This window comes from Panthera uncia, chromosome F2 (assembly GCF_023721935.1).
Source record: "Panthera uncia isolate 11264 chromosome F2, Puncia_PCG_1.0, whole genome shotgun sequence".
Taxonomy (NCBI): domain Eukaryota; kingdom Metazoa; phylum Chordata; class Mammalia; order Carnivora; family Felidae; genus Panthera; species Panthera uncia.
Window position 1 is genome coordinate 66,295,669 of NC_064812.1, and position 18,804 is coordinate 66,314,472.

At 36.0% G+C, this 18,804-nt stretch overlaps 1 protein-coding gene across 3 annotated transcripts in view; it reads left to right on the forward strand.

Annotated features, from left to right (window-relative positions):
• PDE7A (phosphodiesterase 7A) overlaps positions 1–18,804 on the forward strand; it is a 123,158-nt gene that overhangs the window by 76,028 nt on the left and 28,326 nt on the right. For all 3 annotated transcript variants that reach the window (XM_049633333.1, XM_049633335.1, XM_049633334.1), the window contains exons 4-5: positions 16,619–16,770; positions 18,735–18,798. In XM_049633333.1, coding sequence (XP_049489290.1) covers positions 16,619–16,770; positions 18,735–18,798 — 216 coding nt within the window. The remainder of the gene's footprint in view (positions 1–16,618; positions 16,771–18,734; positions 18,799–18,804) is intronic.

Consider the following 18,804-nt stretch of genomic DNA (forward strand, 5'->3'; position numbering starts at 1 on the left):
ATTAATTATTAATTCCAATATTTTAATAAATATAGGCCTATTCAGATTGTCTATTCTTGTGTGAGTTGTGGCAGACATTTACTGTGGGGTTCTGGTCAGACCTGGAGGTAAATCTCACTAAATTGTTGGGATGCCCCATGACTGGGTCTCAGAATTGGTCACACTCAGCCTCCAGAAATTCATCAGTTATTCATCTGTGCTCCAGTAAATTGTTATTCTTTCTCATCATCTCTTGGTCTCTCACATCTTGAGGGAAGTGGTTTGCCCTGTGTCCTCACCTCTCTTACAGATCCTAGAAGAGTTCAGTCTGGTCAGCTTTTTATTTATTGTTAGGACAGAGTGGCAGCTTCCAAGCTTCTTATATGTGGATACAGAAACTGGAAGTACTATTGTGTTATTTTTTAATGAAATGACAAACAAGTATTTACAAATTTCGTTTTAATTTCTATCATGGTGAATATCAGTAGCTGTAACTCATATAAGCGAGAGCTCTTTGGAGCAGTCAGTAATTTTAAGTGTAAAGGAGTTGTGAAAAGCAGCATGTTCGGGAAAGTTGCCCAAGAGTTACGTCAAATCATGAGGTCTAGAGATTTTACAGGCAAATTCTTCTGGATCTTTAGAAGACTGATGATTATTTTTAAGAAGAAAATACACTCTTATTGTACGTGTCTGTTAAAAAAAGTTTTTGAAAAAAAATTTAGCAAAAGAGATTCCAACAGCATAAAAGAACAATAGTCCAGTCTTAGTGGGTTTGTTTTAAGGAAGAACGCAAGCATAATTCAATATCTAGATTTTGTGGGGGTGTTTTTTTTGTAACAATATATTGACAACATTGGTTGCTTCCAGGAAGAAATGGGTGATTGAGAAAATGAAAGAAAAAGAAGTGTTTTATCGTAGAGCCTTTTGAATTTTGATTCATGTGAATTTATTATCATTGAAAAGTTTAAATAAAATTATTTATGAATATTGTAATATTCATGAATTAGGATGTGAATAAGGATATCAGTAAAAAGGTTAATTCTGAATATTGATATTATAAAGAAAGGTGCAGTTATATTGGGAGTCTCTAGAATAACCCCTTATCTTTCACTGAATTTACTGAAATGGAGGATTTGAAACGTGTAATTAATATTGGGATTTTAAATAAGGACATAAGAGACCTTTTGGTTGGGAGAGTTGAAAGTACTCCCTAGTGGAATTAAAATAGGATCGATGACTTCTAATCATAACAAAGCCAAGAACAAATAATAAAAATTCTAAAGGACAAAACAAGAGTAGACCAAAGATATCAATGATAGTAATAAAGGTAAAGGATGAAATATACCTTCTAAGAGATGAAGAAGCTCAGATTAGGTAAAAAATGAAACCTAATGACAAACACTGGTTAAAAACAATATGAAGCAGTACCAAGCTTGAAGAGGTTACGTTGGGTTTGGAGATCTACACTTGTATCCTGATCTACTGATTTACAACGATTTAGGGTGGTGTCTCAGAATGTATGGAAGGGTGTCTTACAACTCTTGACCTCATCATGCTGCTGTTTACAAAAGGTGAAGACTCTAGGTTGGAAATTGACTGTCACTGTAGGGTCGGTCCTGTAGTTTCTGCAAAACAATATCTCTCTAAACCAAAAAGATGATACAATTTGGAGAATTCCTTTTTTTTTTTCATAGAGAAGAAATGAATCATTGTTTCCTACTGGTATAGTAGCTATTGTTCATCACAGAGGTCAGAATTCTTAAAAGAAAAATCTTAATCTTATGTTTTATGAAATGTGATCTAATCAGAGAGTGAGCACACGCTCCTGCTATGACCTAAACCTCCCATGAGCCATTTTCAGGAGCCTTCTCTTCTTCAGACTTGGCAAAGGCACCTACCTGCTGTTAAGCAGCTCTCTGGGTTAAGTTTAAGCCTTCAGAGGGACTGAAGCATTTGAAAGACTTTAGTAATGTGTCCTCTCCCTTATGTATAATTAAAAATAAGATTTTATTTTTCACAATGACATAACCTTGCGTGCTGAAATTAAAATAGTTTCTACATGCTCAGGTTGCAAACTTCTAGATAGATGTATTAAATGGATTGAAATTAGAATGTCTACAGCTCCTTAACTCCCCTCTTCTGTGTACCTCTGTGGTTGTAACTTTTGTAACTTAACCTCATTCTTAATTTTCCTGTTGTCAAATTCCTGTCTCTTTCTGCTCTTTCATTGCTTAAATCCAGTCTGCATTAAATTCCTTGTATTTTGTAACCAAAAATAGCTGCCATATTTCTTTCCTCTCTGTCCTCCTTATCTCTTATCCTACTTGATTCAGACCTTTATCACCACTGTCTGGGATTATTCTGGTATTATCTTAACCATTGTCCTTACTTTTAGGATTTATGTCTTGTAATATAACCCGTGCTCTGTACCCAAAGTCGGATCTTTCGAAAGAAAGGAAAAGCTTAAAATATAGGGGAAAAATGCATCACAGCAGGTAAAGACACATAATACACTATCAGCATATTAATTAAAACTTATTTTTTTGTCAGTTATTTTGTGTTCTATCTGTTGTATCTGTGAGGTGCTGATATTTAAGTGCTAGAATAGTTTTAACTAATTTCTGGATTATGACTTTCTCCATGTTGATATATTATCTTTACTACAATATATTATCTTTACTACAAGACATCTGCATTGCAATATTGAGCTTTTCTTTTAAGGTTTTTTTTGTACATACAGTTTATAATAAACAGTGTTTGGGTTTCCCCTCAAGATAGCTGGCCAGTTAGGGAACAATCCCAGGCTCCAAAGATAATAAGTAGGGCCTCAGCAATAATTTTTTTCTATAGGTATTACAGTTTTTCTGCCTTGAGTTTTTGTCATTTGGATTGTCTGTTATCATAAATCCTTCTCTTAGGGCCCCAGTATGATTTGTCATAGGCCTTCTACAAGTTTTGACTTTGAGTCTTTCTGAAAGAGTATGAAGAAGCCACAGAAGAAAATCAGTTCAACACAGAAATACCTTAAATATGGAAACAATGTCCAGCCTCACTACCAATCAAACAAATTCCTATCAAATTTAGGAGCTTAAACTATCAGCTAAAGTGCTGATGATAGTTACTTTGTTAGAGACTCTAGGGGGCAATTCCTCGGTATGCATCAAGAATTTTAAACATTTTTTTCTTTGTTTTCACCACTGGAAATGTATGCAAAGGGAATAATCATTGGTAAATGTTAATGTATGTACAAAGATGTTCACTTTGGTTTTGTTTATAATAGGGAAGTGTATTAAATTGTGGTATTAGTGACTGAAATATTTAGGAGTAAAAGACCAGAATGTTTATAATCTACCCTCAGATGTTCAGAAGAAGAAACGTCCTTGCACACTCTATGCAAATATTAAAGCAATGGAAAAAAATGTTAACAATGGCAAATCTGAGTAAAGGGTATTCCTTGTACTATTTTTAGTTTAGTTTACAACCTTTTGTATTTTATACCTGTATTTTGAAATGATCTCCAAACAAAAAAGGTTGGTAATTAAATTATATGTAAGCTTATTAAAAATGAAGGGTTTATAATCAGAATATATATGTTAATTAACTGGTATTGGACCAGTTCTGTGGTTGCTTATTACAGAACTGTGGGAATTCAAACTTTGGGAAGATGATTAAAAACTTACTTGTACTCATGTTACAGAGGGATTTTGATGGTCGCCAGTCGTCTTTGCCAAGAAGTGTTTCCCAAAGATCTGGTTTTAACCTGTAATCAGGGTTAGTCTGGCATGTTTATTGCAATGATTCTACTTTAATCAATAAATTCTCCTACATTTTTAAGTTAAATCTTTCCTGAAATGGATGTATCATACAGAAGCCTTGTTCTCAACTAGATTTTTTTCCTTTTTCTTTTGTCTCTAATGCTTTTAGTGGGCTGTTCATGCTAAGTTCTTTTGTGAATTTATCAGGTATTATCTTGGTTCTGTGGGGGAAGAAATCAAAAACTTTGCCCAGATATCATCTCTCACTGAAGAGATTTTTCTGAAGCAATCTTTTACCTTTGTTTTTGTTCTTACTAACTTCTGTGTTATATAGCACATAAGGTAATATGTATCATACATATGAAAATGTTGGTGCTAACACTTTTTTGAGACCCACTGACAAATTTCAGCTTTCATCCCATTCTTAAACGATCCCTAACTTTCAGACCTGTTCTGTCTGGGAGTTACTCCTACTAAGGTACAGATTTCTGGTCCTCCCATTTAAAAACTGATTCTTGATGTCCTTCATTCAACTAATTTGAACCTGTTTGGTCTCCCAGTTTTATGGTGTGAAAATTCTATGTTTGAGGCACCTAGTGACAATGAGCAATGTATAGCACTAACAAATTGGGAGGAAAAGATAAGGGGGGTGAGAAGGAGAGAGAGAGGAATTGTTTGATTAGAGAGAGCAAGGGGCTGATGGAGACATGGGGCTGACAGGAGAGTAGTTTCTGCTGAAACTGTGTGTCCCTAACATGAGCTCCTGTTCTCTGGAGCATCATTCCTTGATGTGATGGCTTCTCATGTTTCTGCTTTCACTCAGCTCTAAAGATCACCAGGAGACTCCTCATTTCACTTGCCTCCTTGTGAGTAAGGTGGCTTACTTTCAGTAGGCTGGATTAAAAGCCCCAAATATTCCTACAAATATTTTTCTATACCTGGTCTCTTGAAATACAATATTTTGAGTCTTCAGTTTATTGGACTTGATGAAATGAATTCTGTATTGACATTTTGTCAGAATTTGTCCCTCGTTTCCTCCTAAAATTGTATGTCCCTCTATTTAATAAGTCATTCTTTTAGTTACACCTTATTTTTAGCTTATATAATAAATACTAATATCTTTAAAATGTAAAAGAACTATTAAAACACTGCATGTGCACTCAGAAAATCGGGTGTGTCTTTTTAAAGATTCTGGGATGATTATCAACTAGTAACAGAAGCTGCCAGCTTGACAGTTACTTCTTTTCATGGAATTCACCAAAGCTTACTGACGTCATCCAGACTGGAAGGCACGGTCTCTCTGCCAATATCAGACAAGAAGTAATACAAGGAATATGGTTGTTGGGTTTTTTTTACAGCTTTTTTTTTTCATGTCTACGCAAATGCAGTTTTTTCCATTTTCTTTTACTCCTGGCACATGGTAATGTTTCAGTCCATATAAATGTGTTTTACCCATTATCTTGAGCTTTTTATTCATTTTAGCACTTTACTCCACCCGATAATAGGGCAGCAAGGGAACTTGTCAGGATATTTATATTGTAGTCTAAAAGCTTTTAAATTTGTAGGCTTTTAGTCATAATTAGTTTTTTTTGTTCCTGGCCTCTGGCAGCTTCTGGCTAATAGTAGAGGGTGAATATAATTTTGTTGCATCAAATTGACTAAAACTGTATCTTCTACCAGTTAGATTTTATAGGGTCCTACTTATAGCTCTCTAAGTATGATCTGAACTATTAACCACATTCAGGCTGGTTGCTGACTTTCTGTTGAATCAAATGTCTCATGTTGTCTTTATTGTAATGACTTTCTATGAAAAGATATAAAACGCCTTAAACTTTTTCTGAGATCCTCATGTGTGTTTGATTTGGGATTGTTTCCTGTCTTCCTAACAGGACTGTGTTAGACCTCAGTACCTGTTTTATACTGAGTTATATGATCAGAAAGAACATCTGTTTGTATGTGTTTTGAGTTTAAAAGCTTGGGTCTCACTAATTTTATTGTCTCAGATGATCTCAGTCTTTAATGTGTAATAACTCCCATACAAAGGTAGATCCTGTTATATTTGGTAGCTTTTTCTGCTTCTTCCCTTTAAGTGTAAAAGTTGTTGCTTGGTGTTTCCCTCAGCCATGACTTTGTCTTTGTTACAGAATTTTTCTCATTATCTTTCCTATTGTACCACCTGGCCAGTACTTTACTATTTACAAGCATATTTTCTTCAGCCATTATTTGTTTGATCTGCTAACACAGCTATTCATCACTTGTAATTTAGTCTCATTCCAAATGAAGGCAAGCCAGCCTCTACTTATAGCTGTGGTGTTGTAGACTGAGGTCATCTTTTGCTGAGGTTTCTGTTAAATTTTAGTTTGTTCCCAATCATTCATCTGTCTTGAAATCACATCTGTAATATGTAACATAAACAAACATGTCTATGATAGTTCACAGAGATATCACAAAAAACAAGAATCTTATGTCTTTTTTCCCTGTCTTTTTCATCATGAATGTTCCTACTTCCGATCCCCTGTACCACATGCCTATATTTAAAAACCACTGATTTTTGTTTCTTTGTCTCAAGTTGATAGAACATTCTGTCCCCCAGATGTCTTCTCTAACTTCAAAGCATAAATTAGGGAGCTGATATGGAATGGACATTAATCTTAATACATTTTAATGGTCTAATTGTACCTAGGAGAACTGGGGGAATAGGAGATTCAACTTTAGGCTTTATTTTACCTGTTACACTTAAGTCTTTGTTCTTTCCTTTTTTTTTTTTTTTTTTTTTTTGTCTGTCTTTCTCAGTTCACTAATAAGGTAATTAAAAATGTAATGAATAAGGAGCTATCTTCAAGTCCTGAGTTTGAACATAAGAGGGATCCAACATATCATATATCCCGTCTCTGAAGGGGGGAAATGCCTAATCCATAACAATAATAACAATAATCTTATAATCTTTTAAAAGAGTTTTATACCAATTATTTTATCCTGTCAAAGTGAACATTGAATTCCATAAACTAAGCTTATAAGAATTGCTTAAGGGAAAGAATATTGATTGTACAGCTTATTCTCATATTAACATTGATCTGGTTTTAGATTATGAGTAGCTCATTTATTTCTTTGATTTGCATTAAAGCTTAGACTGTTTATATATTCATTTTAAAATAATAACATTTTACATGCAAAATATGCATATTTTGAAATCTTTTAAATATGTGCATTTATTTCTATAGTACATAAAAGTATGCTGTGGTCTTCAGGATGAAGTATGCTATCATGAAGAATAAATTTGGTTTTGTTAAAATAAGTAGTGTGAGGTCATGTGTTTAAAAATATTTGAACTTGAGGGACGCCTGGGTGGCTCAGTCAGTTAAGCGTCCAACTTCAGCTCAGGTCATGATCTCATGGTTTGTGAGTTCAAGCCCCGTGTCAGGCTCTGTGCTGACAACGTAGAGCCTGGAGCCTGCTTCGGATTCTGTGTCTCCTCTCTCTGCCCCTCCCATGCTCATGCTCTGTCTCTCTCTGTCTCTCAATAGACACTAAAAAAATTAAAAATATTTGAACTTGAAGCTAATACAGTGTTATAGGTCAATTATACCTTAACTAAAAACAAATTTGATATCTATGATAACTATAGCTATTAAGTGTTAATTGTTTATTCTTTCCCAAAAAAGACATATTGCAGGTATTATTTAATTTTTACAACAGTCCTGTGACGACTATTTTACAGTGAGGAAATGGTAAAGACCTTAAATAGCTTTCCTAATGTCACGAAACTAGTAGAAGTGGCAGAACTGGGATTTAGACTCAGGTGTGTAACTCCAAAGCTCATGGATTTATCTACTCTGCTGTACTGCCTCTGCATATCAGCATGTACTGCTCTACTAAAGGCCATTGCTTTATGCACCTAGCTATTTTCTTCTTCATTTATCCACACATGCCAAGTGTAGATGTTCTTCCAAGAAAATTTGTCCCATAGACACAGATAAGTAATTATTCAGTATTTTAACAATAACCTTTCAGATATGCAGATATGGCTTCTGGTGTCTGTGTGTGTGTGTGTGTGTGTGTGTGTGTGTGTGTGTGTGTTTAGGAAAATTAAAGGAGAGGTTAGAATATAGAATGCCTTCAGGTTTTTTTATTCCATTACCATTCCACATGACATTGCCCTAGACTACAGTTAAAACTGAATTTAAAAAACATTGTTTAAATAGTCTCCAAGGGTAATTCATGATTATATGCATCTAAGTGATTTTTAGGATTTTAAGGTGGCAGATATAGTGACTACAAGGCTCCCTCTTGTGGACCATTAAAGCAAGTAGCCGTCAAGTCTCAAGATCCAAAGCCTTTCCTGTTAAAAACCTCTTTTGTATAACAACTGTTGGTGACATCTTTTGCCATGCTACTTGAATGATAGAGAAGTGAGTCTGGGACTGTCAGGAGTAATACTGCTGAACATGTGTGATTCTCCGGCCCTTTTGTTTCCTTAACCTATTGCCTGTATCTCCTTTCTCCTTTCTAATATTAGGGGAAAACATTGTTTCTAAATTTGCCTGCTATCCCACATTTCATTTTTTTGGCTCAGAGAATCTAAGAATGGATGGCTGGAAGTAATTCCCATGATCATCAAGTAACAATACTCATTTAATTTTTTGGAAGTTGATTAGTTTGTTCATGGTCACATAGTGAGGTAATGTTATATTTTAGAAGAGAACCAACAGAGCTAACGGCTCTTTAATAGTAACTTGATTAATTCGCTGAGCCCTGTTAGCTTTCTAAGCTGGTTTGGAATGTAGGTAACCATGTAAACTAGAACAACCCTGGGACTTACAATAAATAGTCATGGCCTGGTGGAAGCTGGGCTTTAATAAAGACAATTTTAATCTACTGTGTATTATGCTTTGAAATAAATAATGGCACACCTCATGTTACAGAGAGAGCCCGTGACAGTATTGGTAGTAGGGTCAGATTTTACATAATATGGTTAGAGGGTGAGCTTTTCAGTAACAGTCTGAATGAGGGTACTAGTCAAATTCTCAGTCACTCATTCCTGTTTCCAGTTCCCCATGTATTCTTTTTTATATATTCCTAAATGATATCTACTTATTCAACTTGATACTCTTTTTTTCTCTGTAGTGGTCTTTCCTTGTTTCAATATAAGACTTTTCCTTCTAATCGTTATAGGGAATCTGTGTATGTATGTGTGTAGAAGGGGGAAGAGTGGGAGGGAAGCAAACCTGAGGAAACTAAAAATTTCCATCTTAAAATGATCTCATCATGCTTTATCCTTGATTTATAGTTACTGATCCCTTAGATCATATTTTGGAAGCTATTCTAGGACAGTTTTGGAAGGCTCTCTCACTTTCTTTTAATGTTTACTTATTTTTGAGAGAGAGAGAGAGAGACAGCATGAGCGGGTGAGGGGCAGAGAGAGGGGGAGACACAGAATCTGAAGCAGGCTCCAGGCTCTGAGCTGTCAGCACAGAGTCCGACGCGGGGCTCAGACCCACAAACCGCCAGATCATGGCCTGCACTGCAGTAGGATGCTTAACCGACTGAGCCACCCAGGCGCACCTCTAATTTTCTTTTAGAAAACTTATTCTCCAGTTTGGCAGTGTGTTTTAGAAGCCATTGAAATGTGCTCCTATGTGTTTGTTCTACTTCTGAGGGTGTATTCCAAGGGAATCAACTAGGATATGTGGAAAGGTATAGTTATAAGAATGCTTATTACAGAATTGTAAGAAAAATAAAAGAAACAGCCCAGAAGCAAAAAGAGTAAGTAATTATGATAATTTCATACTTTGGAATAATGAGCACCTCACAGAAAAATGTTACTTCAAATTGATGAAAATTGTGACTGATTTTTTTTTTTTTTTTTAATTCTCAGGTTAGCTAACATACAGTGTAGTCTTGGCTTCAGGAGTGGAATCCGCTGATTCATCATTTACATATAACACCCAGTGCTCCTCCCAACAAGTGCCCTTCTCAATGCCCTTCACCCATTTTCCCCACCTCCCCACCCCCATCAACCCTCAGTTCTCTGTATTTAAGAGTCTCTTCTGGTTTGCTTCCCTCTCTGTTTTTATCTTGTTTTTCCTACCCTTCCCCCATGTTCATCTGTTAAGTGTCTCAAATTCCACATGAGTGAAATCATGTGATATCTGTCTCTGACTAAACTTATTTCGCTTAGCATAATATCCTCCAGTTCCATCCACGTTGTTGCAAATGGCAAGATTTCATTCTTTTTCATCACTGAGTAGTATTCCATTGTGTGTGTGTGTGTGTGTGTGTGTGTGTGTGTGTGTGTGTGTCTGTGTCACATATCACATTTTCTTTTTTTTTAATTAATAATTTTTTAATGTTTATTCACTTTTGAAAGACCGAGAGAGTGGGAGACACAGAATCTGAAGCAGGCTCCAGGCTCTTGAGCTGTCAGCACTGAGCCTGATGCGGGACTCGAATCCAGGAACTGAGATCATGACCTGAGCCACAGTTGGCCGCTTAACCAACTGAGCCACCAAGGCGCCCCTATACACCACATTTTCTTAATTCATTCATCAGGTGATGGACATTTAGGTTCTTTCCATAATTTGGCTATTGTTGAAAGTGCTGCTATAAACATTGGGGTACAAGTGCCCCTATGTATCAGCACTCCTGTATCCCTTGGGTAAATTCCTAGCAGTGCTATTGCTGGGTCATAGGATAGTTCTATTTTTAATTTTTTGAGGAACTTCTGTGCTGTCTTCCAGAGTGGCTGCACAAGTTTGCATTCCCACCAGCAGTGCAAGAGGGTTCCCATTTTTCCACATCCTCGCCAGCATTTGTTGTTTCCTGAGTTGTTAATTTTAGCCATTCTGACTGGTGTGAGATGGTATATCTCAGAGTGGTTTTGATTTGTATTTCCCTGATGATGAGTGTCATTGAGCATCTTTTCATGTGTCTGTTTGCCATCTGGACATCTTCTTTGGAAAGTGTCTGTTCATGTCTTCTGCCCTCTTCTTCACTGGATTATTTGTTTTCTTGGGTGTTGACTTTGATTTTTGATTTTTGATACCAGCCCTTTATCCAATCGATATGTCATTTGCAAATATCTTCTCCCATTCTGTCAGTTACTTTTTAGTCTTGTTGATTGTTTCCTTTGCAGTGCAGAAGCTTTTTATCTTGATGAGGTCCCAATAGTTCATTTTTTTGCTTTTATTTCCCTTGCCTTTGGAGACATGTCAAGTAAGAAATTGCTGCAGCCGAGGTCAAAGAGGTTGCAGTCTGTTTTGTCCTGTAGAATTTTGATGGTTTCCTGTCTCACATTTAGGTCTTTCATCCATTTTGAGTTTAATTTTATGGTGTAAGAAAGTGTGACTGAATTTTGTACCACTCACTTAAAAAATTAAATGAAGTGGGGCACCTGGGTGGCTCAGTCAGATAAGCATCGACTTCAGCTGAGGTCACGATCTCACGGCTCGTGAGTTCGAGCCCCACACCAGGCTTTGTGCTGACAGCTCAGAGCCTGGAGCCTGCTTCGGATTCTGCCTCCCTCTCTCTGCCCCTGCCCCGCTTGCACTCTGTCTCTGTTAATAAATAAACATTAAAATTTTTTTGATTAAATGAAGCAATAGCCATAAAGAACAAATTGAACTCAGGGAATAGATAATAAGGCAGGATTAAAAAAAGTGGTTGAAACATGTACATTCAGAATCAAGAAAGAGTAGAAACAAGGGGTACCTGGGTGGCTCAGTCAGTTAAACATCTGACTCTTTGGCTCAAGTCATGATCTCACAGTTCATGAGATTGAACCATGCATGGGACTCTGTGCTGACAGCACAGAGCCTGCTTGGGATTTTCTCTCTCCCTGTCTCTCTGCCCCTCCCCTGCTTGCTTGCTCGCTCTCTCTCAAAATAAATATTTAGGAGAAAAACAATAGAAGCAAAAGTCCAAATATATCACAGAAATGAAGGCATTTGGTAGGACCAAAGGTGTAGAATATGCAGTAACCAAGATAATGAGCATAGGGGATAGAAATGAGAAAAGCAGTCTGCAGTCACAGCACCCTGAGTGCACCCAATCTTGTCTGATCTCAGAAGCTAAGCAGGGTTGGGAAAAATAAGAAAGCAAACAAAACAAATAAATGATTAAAACGAATTGGAGAGGAAGTGAGATAGGTAAAGTCGTTTCAACATAACAGTTTAGTCTCTGAATAATAAAGCTAAAATAGTGGAATGCAATAAATATTTAGTGATACCATTCAAGAAAACTCTTCATAAGTAACAGAAGAGTTAAAATGACATATTGAAGGAGCACACCATGTATCAGGGGAAAATGATCCAGAATGGTTCACAGTGGGGTATATCTTAGCAAAGTCATTGGACTTTAAGATCAAGAGAGTTTCTGTGGGTGGCCATGGCAAAAGACCAAGTCACTAAAGGGGGGAAGTAAAGGGTTTGCCTCAGACTTTGCAAACCTCAATGCCAGAAGGTAATGAATCAGTACTTTGAAATACACTCCAGGAAGGAAAATGAAAGACAAGAATTTATATTTAGTCAAGCTGTCTGTCAAATACAAAGACTACCATTCAAAGATACATTGTTTGTGAGATACATTATTATCATGAAAGAAAAAGTATATACTCCATCAACTAACAAACATTGGGAAAGGGAAAGTAGGATATAGAGTCATCTCCTTGCATGTAATAACAAATATTAAAGGATGATGTCTTAAGCTGACAAATCAAGAAGTGGAAATATAAGCATATTTTACAAAATGAAGGTATTTTTTGTAAATTGTAAAGTTGTAGCAATGCTCTTCAGGGCAGTACTGGTTAAACAGATTATGGTTCATCCATATCATGAAATACTTGATAGCCTCATAAAAAAATGAGGAAGGTCTCTATGTATAGGGAAGGAGCACCAAGATAAAAAGCAAGATGTAGAACATATAATGGAATATATGGTACCATTTATGTAAAAGGAGTAGAAAAATAGTATATAAGGATTTCATACATTTGATCAAAAAACTCGGGAAAAATACACAAGAATCTTTAAGAAAAAAATTATCTTGGGGGAAGGCTTGGGAGGTGGTTGGATGGATGACTGGGTAGGGGTTAGGTTCGGGTTTGTTCTTTTTTTTTTTTTAATGTTTATTTGTTTATTTTGAGAGAGAGCATGCACATGCATGAGTGGGTCAGGGGCAGAGAGAGAGAGAGGGGGAGGGAGAGAGAATCCCAAGCAGGCTCCACACTGTCAGCGTGGAGCCTGATTTGGGGCTCAGACTCAACACGAAATCATGACCTGAGCCAAAATCAAGAGTTGGATGCTTCACCAACTGAGCCACCCAGGCGCCCTTCCTTTTCATTTTTGAAGTGCAAATGCATTACATATTACTAATTAGACTAATGGAAATATCAAATATTCTCTTCCTCCTTCCCTCAAATTCTGGTCCCATATTGTCTTAAGCAAAGGTCTGAGGTAGTTTTAGCTGCTATCTCTACAAGGTGTCATGGAATTTTCATTCTTTCCAGAATGTAATCTTCTTAAGTAATCTTCCCCAGGCCTTCTAGGTGCAGAAAACACTGTTCTGTGATTGATTTGCTATTTCATCTGGACAGGTTCTCTGTCCTTTCTTAGGTTGTCTGCAAAATAATCAGTACTTATTAAGGCTGGTTCTGTCATTAAATGAAACTCTGTTTCTTATCCTTTGTGTAGGTTATTTATGGGATTGGTCTTGCTGGATGCATTGGGCTCCTATGAGTGAGCATTTCCCCTTGAGTTAGTGTCTAATATTCATTCTCAACTTAATATGGTCAAAACAGAACTCTTGATAACATGTACCACCTTTAGAACTCTATGAAATAGGAAGATACGAATTACATTTAGTTTTTGTTTTTTTCATTTAAGGAAAGTGAGACATTAAGAGGTTGTGACTTGTCAAAAATTACTCAGAAAATAGGAGTAAGGCAGGGGCAAGGAGGGTGCTGCCAGACTGCCAGATGTCTTAACCATTGATAATGTGAATCCTGCCTTGTTGATACGAGGATTTAGCATGGTGGACTGAGTTATTGGGGTTTTCCCCTCAAGTGAGGCTAATTTGTTTTTTGGTCCTTGTGCAGTTATGCTCCCAAAGAGATTCTCACACTTATTTCCAGGGTGCATGAGTTTGGATATATAATTGGAAAGCAGTGATGCTACTGTTATTAGTGTATACATGTATGCACACACATATATTCACATAGTGATTCAGTATAATTGCCAGTGACAAAACTGTTACCTTTTGTGATTTAAGATCACTTGAAGGGAATGCTCATGAAATCATGCTCATGACTTTGAACTCTTTTCCATAATGAATAGAAGACATTCTGCAACATTTTCTAGAAGTTTTCTAAATGCTTTGGTTCTAATGCATTAATTGTATTGCATTTCTACTTTGGTTTCTAAAGTTGTGTGTGTAAAATGGGGGCGATAGTCTTGTCATCTTCACAGGATTGTTGTGATTACTAACTGGGATAGCTTTTGTGAATGCGCTTTTGTAAAACTGTAAGGTGCCTTATCAAAACAGAGATGGTGGTTCTAAGAATAGGACTAAAAGGATCATATTAGACTTAAATTCGTGTACCTTAGCTTTTTCCCCCTCTGTGTTTCTTTTTCTGCACACGTTCATCTACGTAAAGACAATTTTGAATAATGTCATACACAGAATCTTACACTTAATAATTAAACAATAGAGATATAATAAAAACCTATGCGTAATAGTGTGGACACAGGCTTTGTAAACAGACAGTTCTGTGTTTTAAAATCCACTTGTCCTATGTTGGCTGTGTGACCTTGGGCAGGTTACTTAATCTCTTGTAGACTCAGTGTTCTCATGTGTAAAAATGAATGATAATATTTATCTTTTGACATTGTTGCGGACTAAATGAGGTACTTTTTGCAAAGCACTTTGGAACATTGTTTTCACAGAACACTTAGTCTACCCTCATGTCCTCAAACATGCAAATTCTAGTTCAGACATAATCACTTGATTAGTAGTTTTACCATCTTTGTTGTACTCCTTTTAATGTAAGTTACATTGATAAAGATCAGAAATTTAACTCCACAGTTGCTCTAAAAACTTTCTATTTTAGATTCACTGGAATGAAAAATGAGTACATTATGAAAAATGTACATAACAGTGTATATTATTTTATTTCTGGCTTATGTGAGTATATGGGAGCCTGAAAACTCATCAGCTATTTCAAAACGAGGATCCATTTATTCATTATGTTTTACATATACCTAGCTGGTGCTATTATTAGCATTTGGAATAAAGAGATGAAAAATAAAAGTAGTTCTTGGCTACATTGGAGGTCACCATTTGTCAAAGGAGACAGGTAAATAAGTGGTTATAATCCAATATCAGAAGTAGTCTGATAGAGGTCTGCACAGGGAGCTTTGAGAACCCAGAGGAGGCACCTCCCACTTCTACATGGGGAGTGTGCGTGCAGTCGTTCAGATGTGCCTCCCAGGGAAAATGACATCTGAGTCACATCTGGAACGAGCCAGAACCTGTAACATGAAGCCTTTTCTTCAGACTAAGGACGTGAATTCATTTTAAGATGATGTGGAGCCAGTGACTACTTTTATTTAAAGCAACATGAGGGGCGCCTGGGTGGCTCAGTCAGTTGGGCGTCCGACTTCGGCTCAGGTCACGATCTCACCATCAGTGAGTTTGGGCCCTATGTCAGGCTCTTGCTGACAGCTTGGAGCCTGGAGTCTGCTCTGGATTCTGTGTCTCCCTGTCTCTCTGCCCCTCCCCTGCTCATGCTGTCTCTCAAAAATTAAAAAAAATAATAATAAAGCAACATGAATGGATTGGGAATTTAGGATAACTACCTGGAAGCATACCTCCAAGCAGTGGCATCACATCAGTTTTATCATCATCTACATTGCAACCAGTTACTTAATATATCCAGCTCATGGATACGTTATCTCACTCAATCCAGCACCCTTTGAACTGCATATTAATTGCCATTATTCTATAGATATGAAAACACAGGGTAATACAGGTTAATAGAGGAGTTAGTGACTGGATGCATAAGGGAGAGTATGTTTGATCACCTGCCATTCTTCCTGGTGGGTTTAAGTTAACAGAAGTTAAGAGATGATAATTGTTGATCCTTAGTCTCCTTTTTCATGTGTTTTATATATTATGAGCATTTCACTGAATTTAGTTTGATTCTAGAGTTTAAAGATAACATGTGTTCCCTAGAAGATGGCTTTTAACCCAAGTCTGTTACTTTGTCTGGTACTTAAGGAAACTGGTTTGTTCTAACACTAGAGGAAAAAATGGTTGTGTTAAACTTGCTCTTCCTTAGAATTTTTCATCTTACAGGATTTTTGTCCCTATTCTTTAGAATTCTTAATAGAATATGTTACTTAATTTTCCAGTCCTTCTCCTTTTCCTCTAAATAAAATTATCTTAATATTTGAAATGATATCTCCTTAGGATTTGAGACATTGTAGTTGTGTAATTGTTAAATAATTCTCATATGTAACTGGGGACCTGGATTCTCAGTATGAAGGGTAGTTTGAAACTAGATTTTTGTCTTTCTTCATAATGTCTATCGAGTATATTCAAGCAATAGAATGAGAGGTGATAATTCTTCAGAGTTAAAAACAAAACAAAAAACCTGATTATTAATCCAGCCACATTCCTCATTAGCTTTCCAAATCCTGTCAAAATTGACCGTTTACCCCTTCATTTTTAGTTCTTTAGTTGAAAATACAAATGAAGTACTTCTCTCCTAGAAATGTGGTATAATGATTCGTTTTTTTAAAAAGGGTTTGTATGTAACTAGAAAGGAGTATAACAAAGATTGTGTGTGCACAGTTTCAACTTGCTATACTCACCTTTTACTTCTTTTATTTCAGCTCAATCTGAAATTGAAGTTTCTGTGTCTGCAAGAAATATCAGGAGGTTACTAAGTTTCCAGCGGTATCTTAGATCTTCTCGCTTTTTTCGCGGTACTACTGTTTCAAATTCTCTAAACATTTTAGATGATGATTATAATGGACAAGCCAAGGTGTGTATAACTTTTTCAAGAAAACATTGATTTTTGATAAGTTTCATGAAACCCTTTTTTTCCCATATGGGATTGACTTATTAGAACCTTTTTTTGTATGCAAAAATTAGTTAAGCCCATTATTCAGTTTTTCCTTTAGAGTGGGTGTTCATTTTATAATTAGGTATTACAGAGCAAGGGAGATCTCTGAAGTAACTAAAAGAATGAAAATGTTTTTGTTTATTGTAACAGTAAGTAACAAGTAGATCAGTAAACATTAAACTATAAGATCACACTGAATTTTAACTCTGGGAAGAATATTATGGCTATTCCGATCTAATGTCTATATGCTATACATAAAGAATCTATGACCTAAAGAGCATCAGGGACTGTTTGAGCTCACCCACTGTTTAGAGGTAAACCCAGCATAGGACATTAGGTCTCATGACTTATAGTCAAATGATTTTTTATAGTCTCTTGCATCACTGAGCTATTTTGAGGGTTTATACATTTTCTAATTAAACCCAGTGATTGTAAGCATTATTTATATAGTTTAAAAGAAATGTCTTAATGAAGGTGGAGCTCAGATGAGCTTGTTTTTGACCAAGTGAGAGTTTTTAATGATCTTACGTTTCTGATATTTTTAAAATTATTTTTTACCTAATATTTACAGGCCAGATTTTGTAAGTGTGTGTACATAGGGCTAAGGTACCTTCTTTACAATTACATTAAAGTGCAAAAAAATTGTTTCCCTGTTTGTGAAAGAAATCTATAGAAAAGTGTTCATGCTTTCTTTAAATTGTAAAAAGTTTACAGGTTCTGCTTTTTAACATGAAAATATCGGGGCACCTGGGTAGCTCAGTCGGTTAAACGTCTGACTTCGGCTCAGGTCATGATCTCATAGTTCCTGGGTTTGAGCCTCCCGTCGGGCTCAGTGCTGACAGCTCAGAGCCTGGATCCTGCTTCAGATTCTGTGTCCCTCTCTCTCTCTGCCCCTCTCCCGCTTACACACGCACACATGCTCTCTCTCAAAAATAAACATTAAAAAAAATTAAAAATAAACAAAATGAGAATATTGATCTGTGTATGAGTGGTTGTTAGTACTATCAAATAATCACTATTAGTAAGAGTATTTCTTACGTCAATTTATTGATAGATGTGTACAACAGTGAACTTTCCACAAAAATTTCAGGTTACAAATATATAGTGTAAAAATACCATGAATTTGGTTTGGTTGTTGTGAGATTTATTTGTTCAACTGAAATACACATCAACTTAAATGTAATAAAGGCTATTAATTATTGTATAATGATATTTAAAGAATATAAATAAATACCTGTAAGTTGGGAGTGTTTTTTTTTTTAAGAAAAGGAATGACAAATAACTTAAGCATAGTGTAGTATAGATTCAAGTGCCTAGGTTCCAGAATCAGACCGCCTGAGTTAATTAATATCCCAGCTCTATTACTTTCTAGCTGAGCAAGTTAGTTACTTTTAGCCTGTTTCCCCATATATAAAGGAGGGTTAAAGACAACTCCTACTTCATAGTCTTGGTATGAATAGTAAGAGTAAGCAAAACACTTTTAACAGTACCTGGAATATAGTAAGTACTCAACTATTATAACTTATTTTTAAAATCTAATTTCTAGACCATGCCATGTATGAACCATATATGGCTCATGGTGTTAAATTATGTTAGAATTCTTGAAAAGTTCATGGGAGTATAGGAATGAATTGAAAGAAACAATAACCTTACTTGTACATTCATTAATTGGAATACAAAATATTTGGTTTTCCAAATGGAGATTACCCTTTGGACACTTTTTTGGAGCCAGTTGGAAAGGTCATGATTAAAAGGAGAATGATACTTTGAATTTCTTAAAGTAAATCACTTTCCATGTTCACTAACTTCACTATGGACTATCTGTAAAAGACAGACTGTTATTGAACTTAAATTACAGTAGGAATGTTTGGTTTTCATTTCAGTGTATGCTGGAAAAAGTTGGAAATTGGAATTTTGATATCTTTCTATTTGATAGACTAACAAATGGTAAGT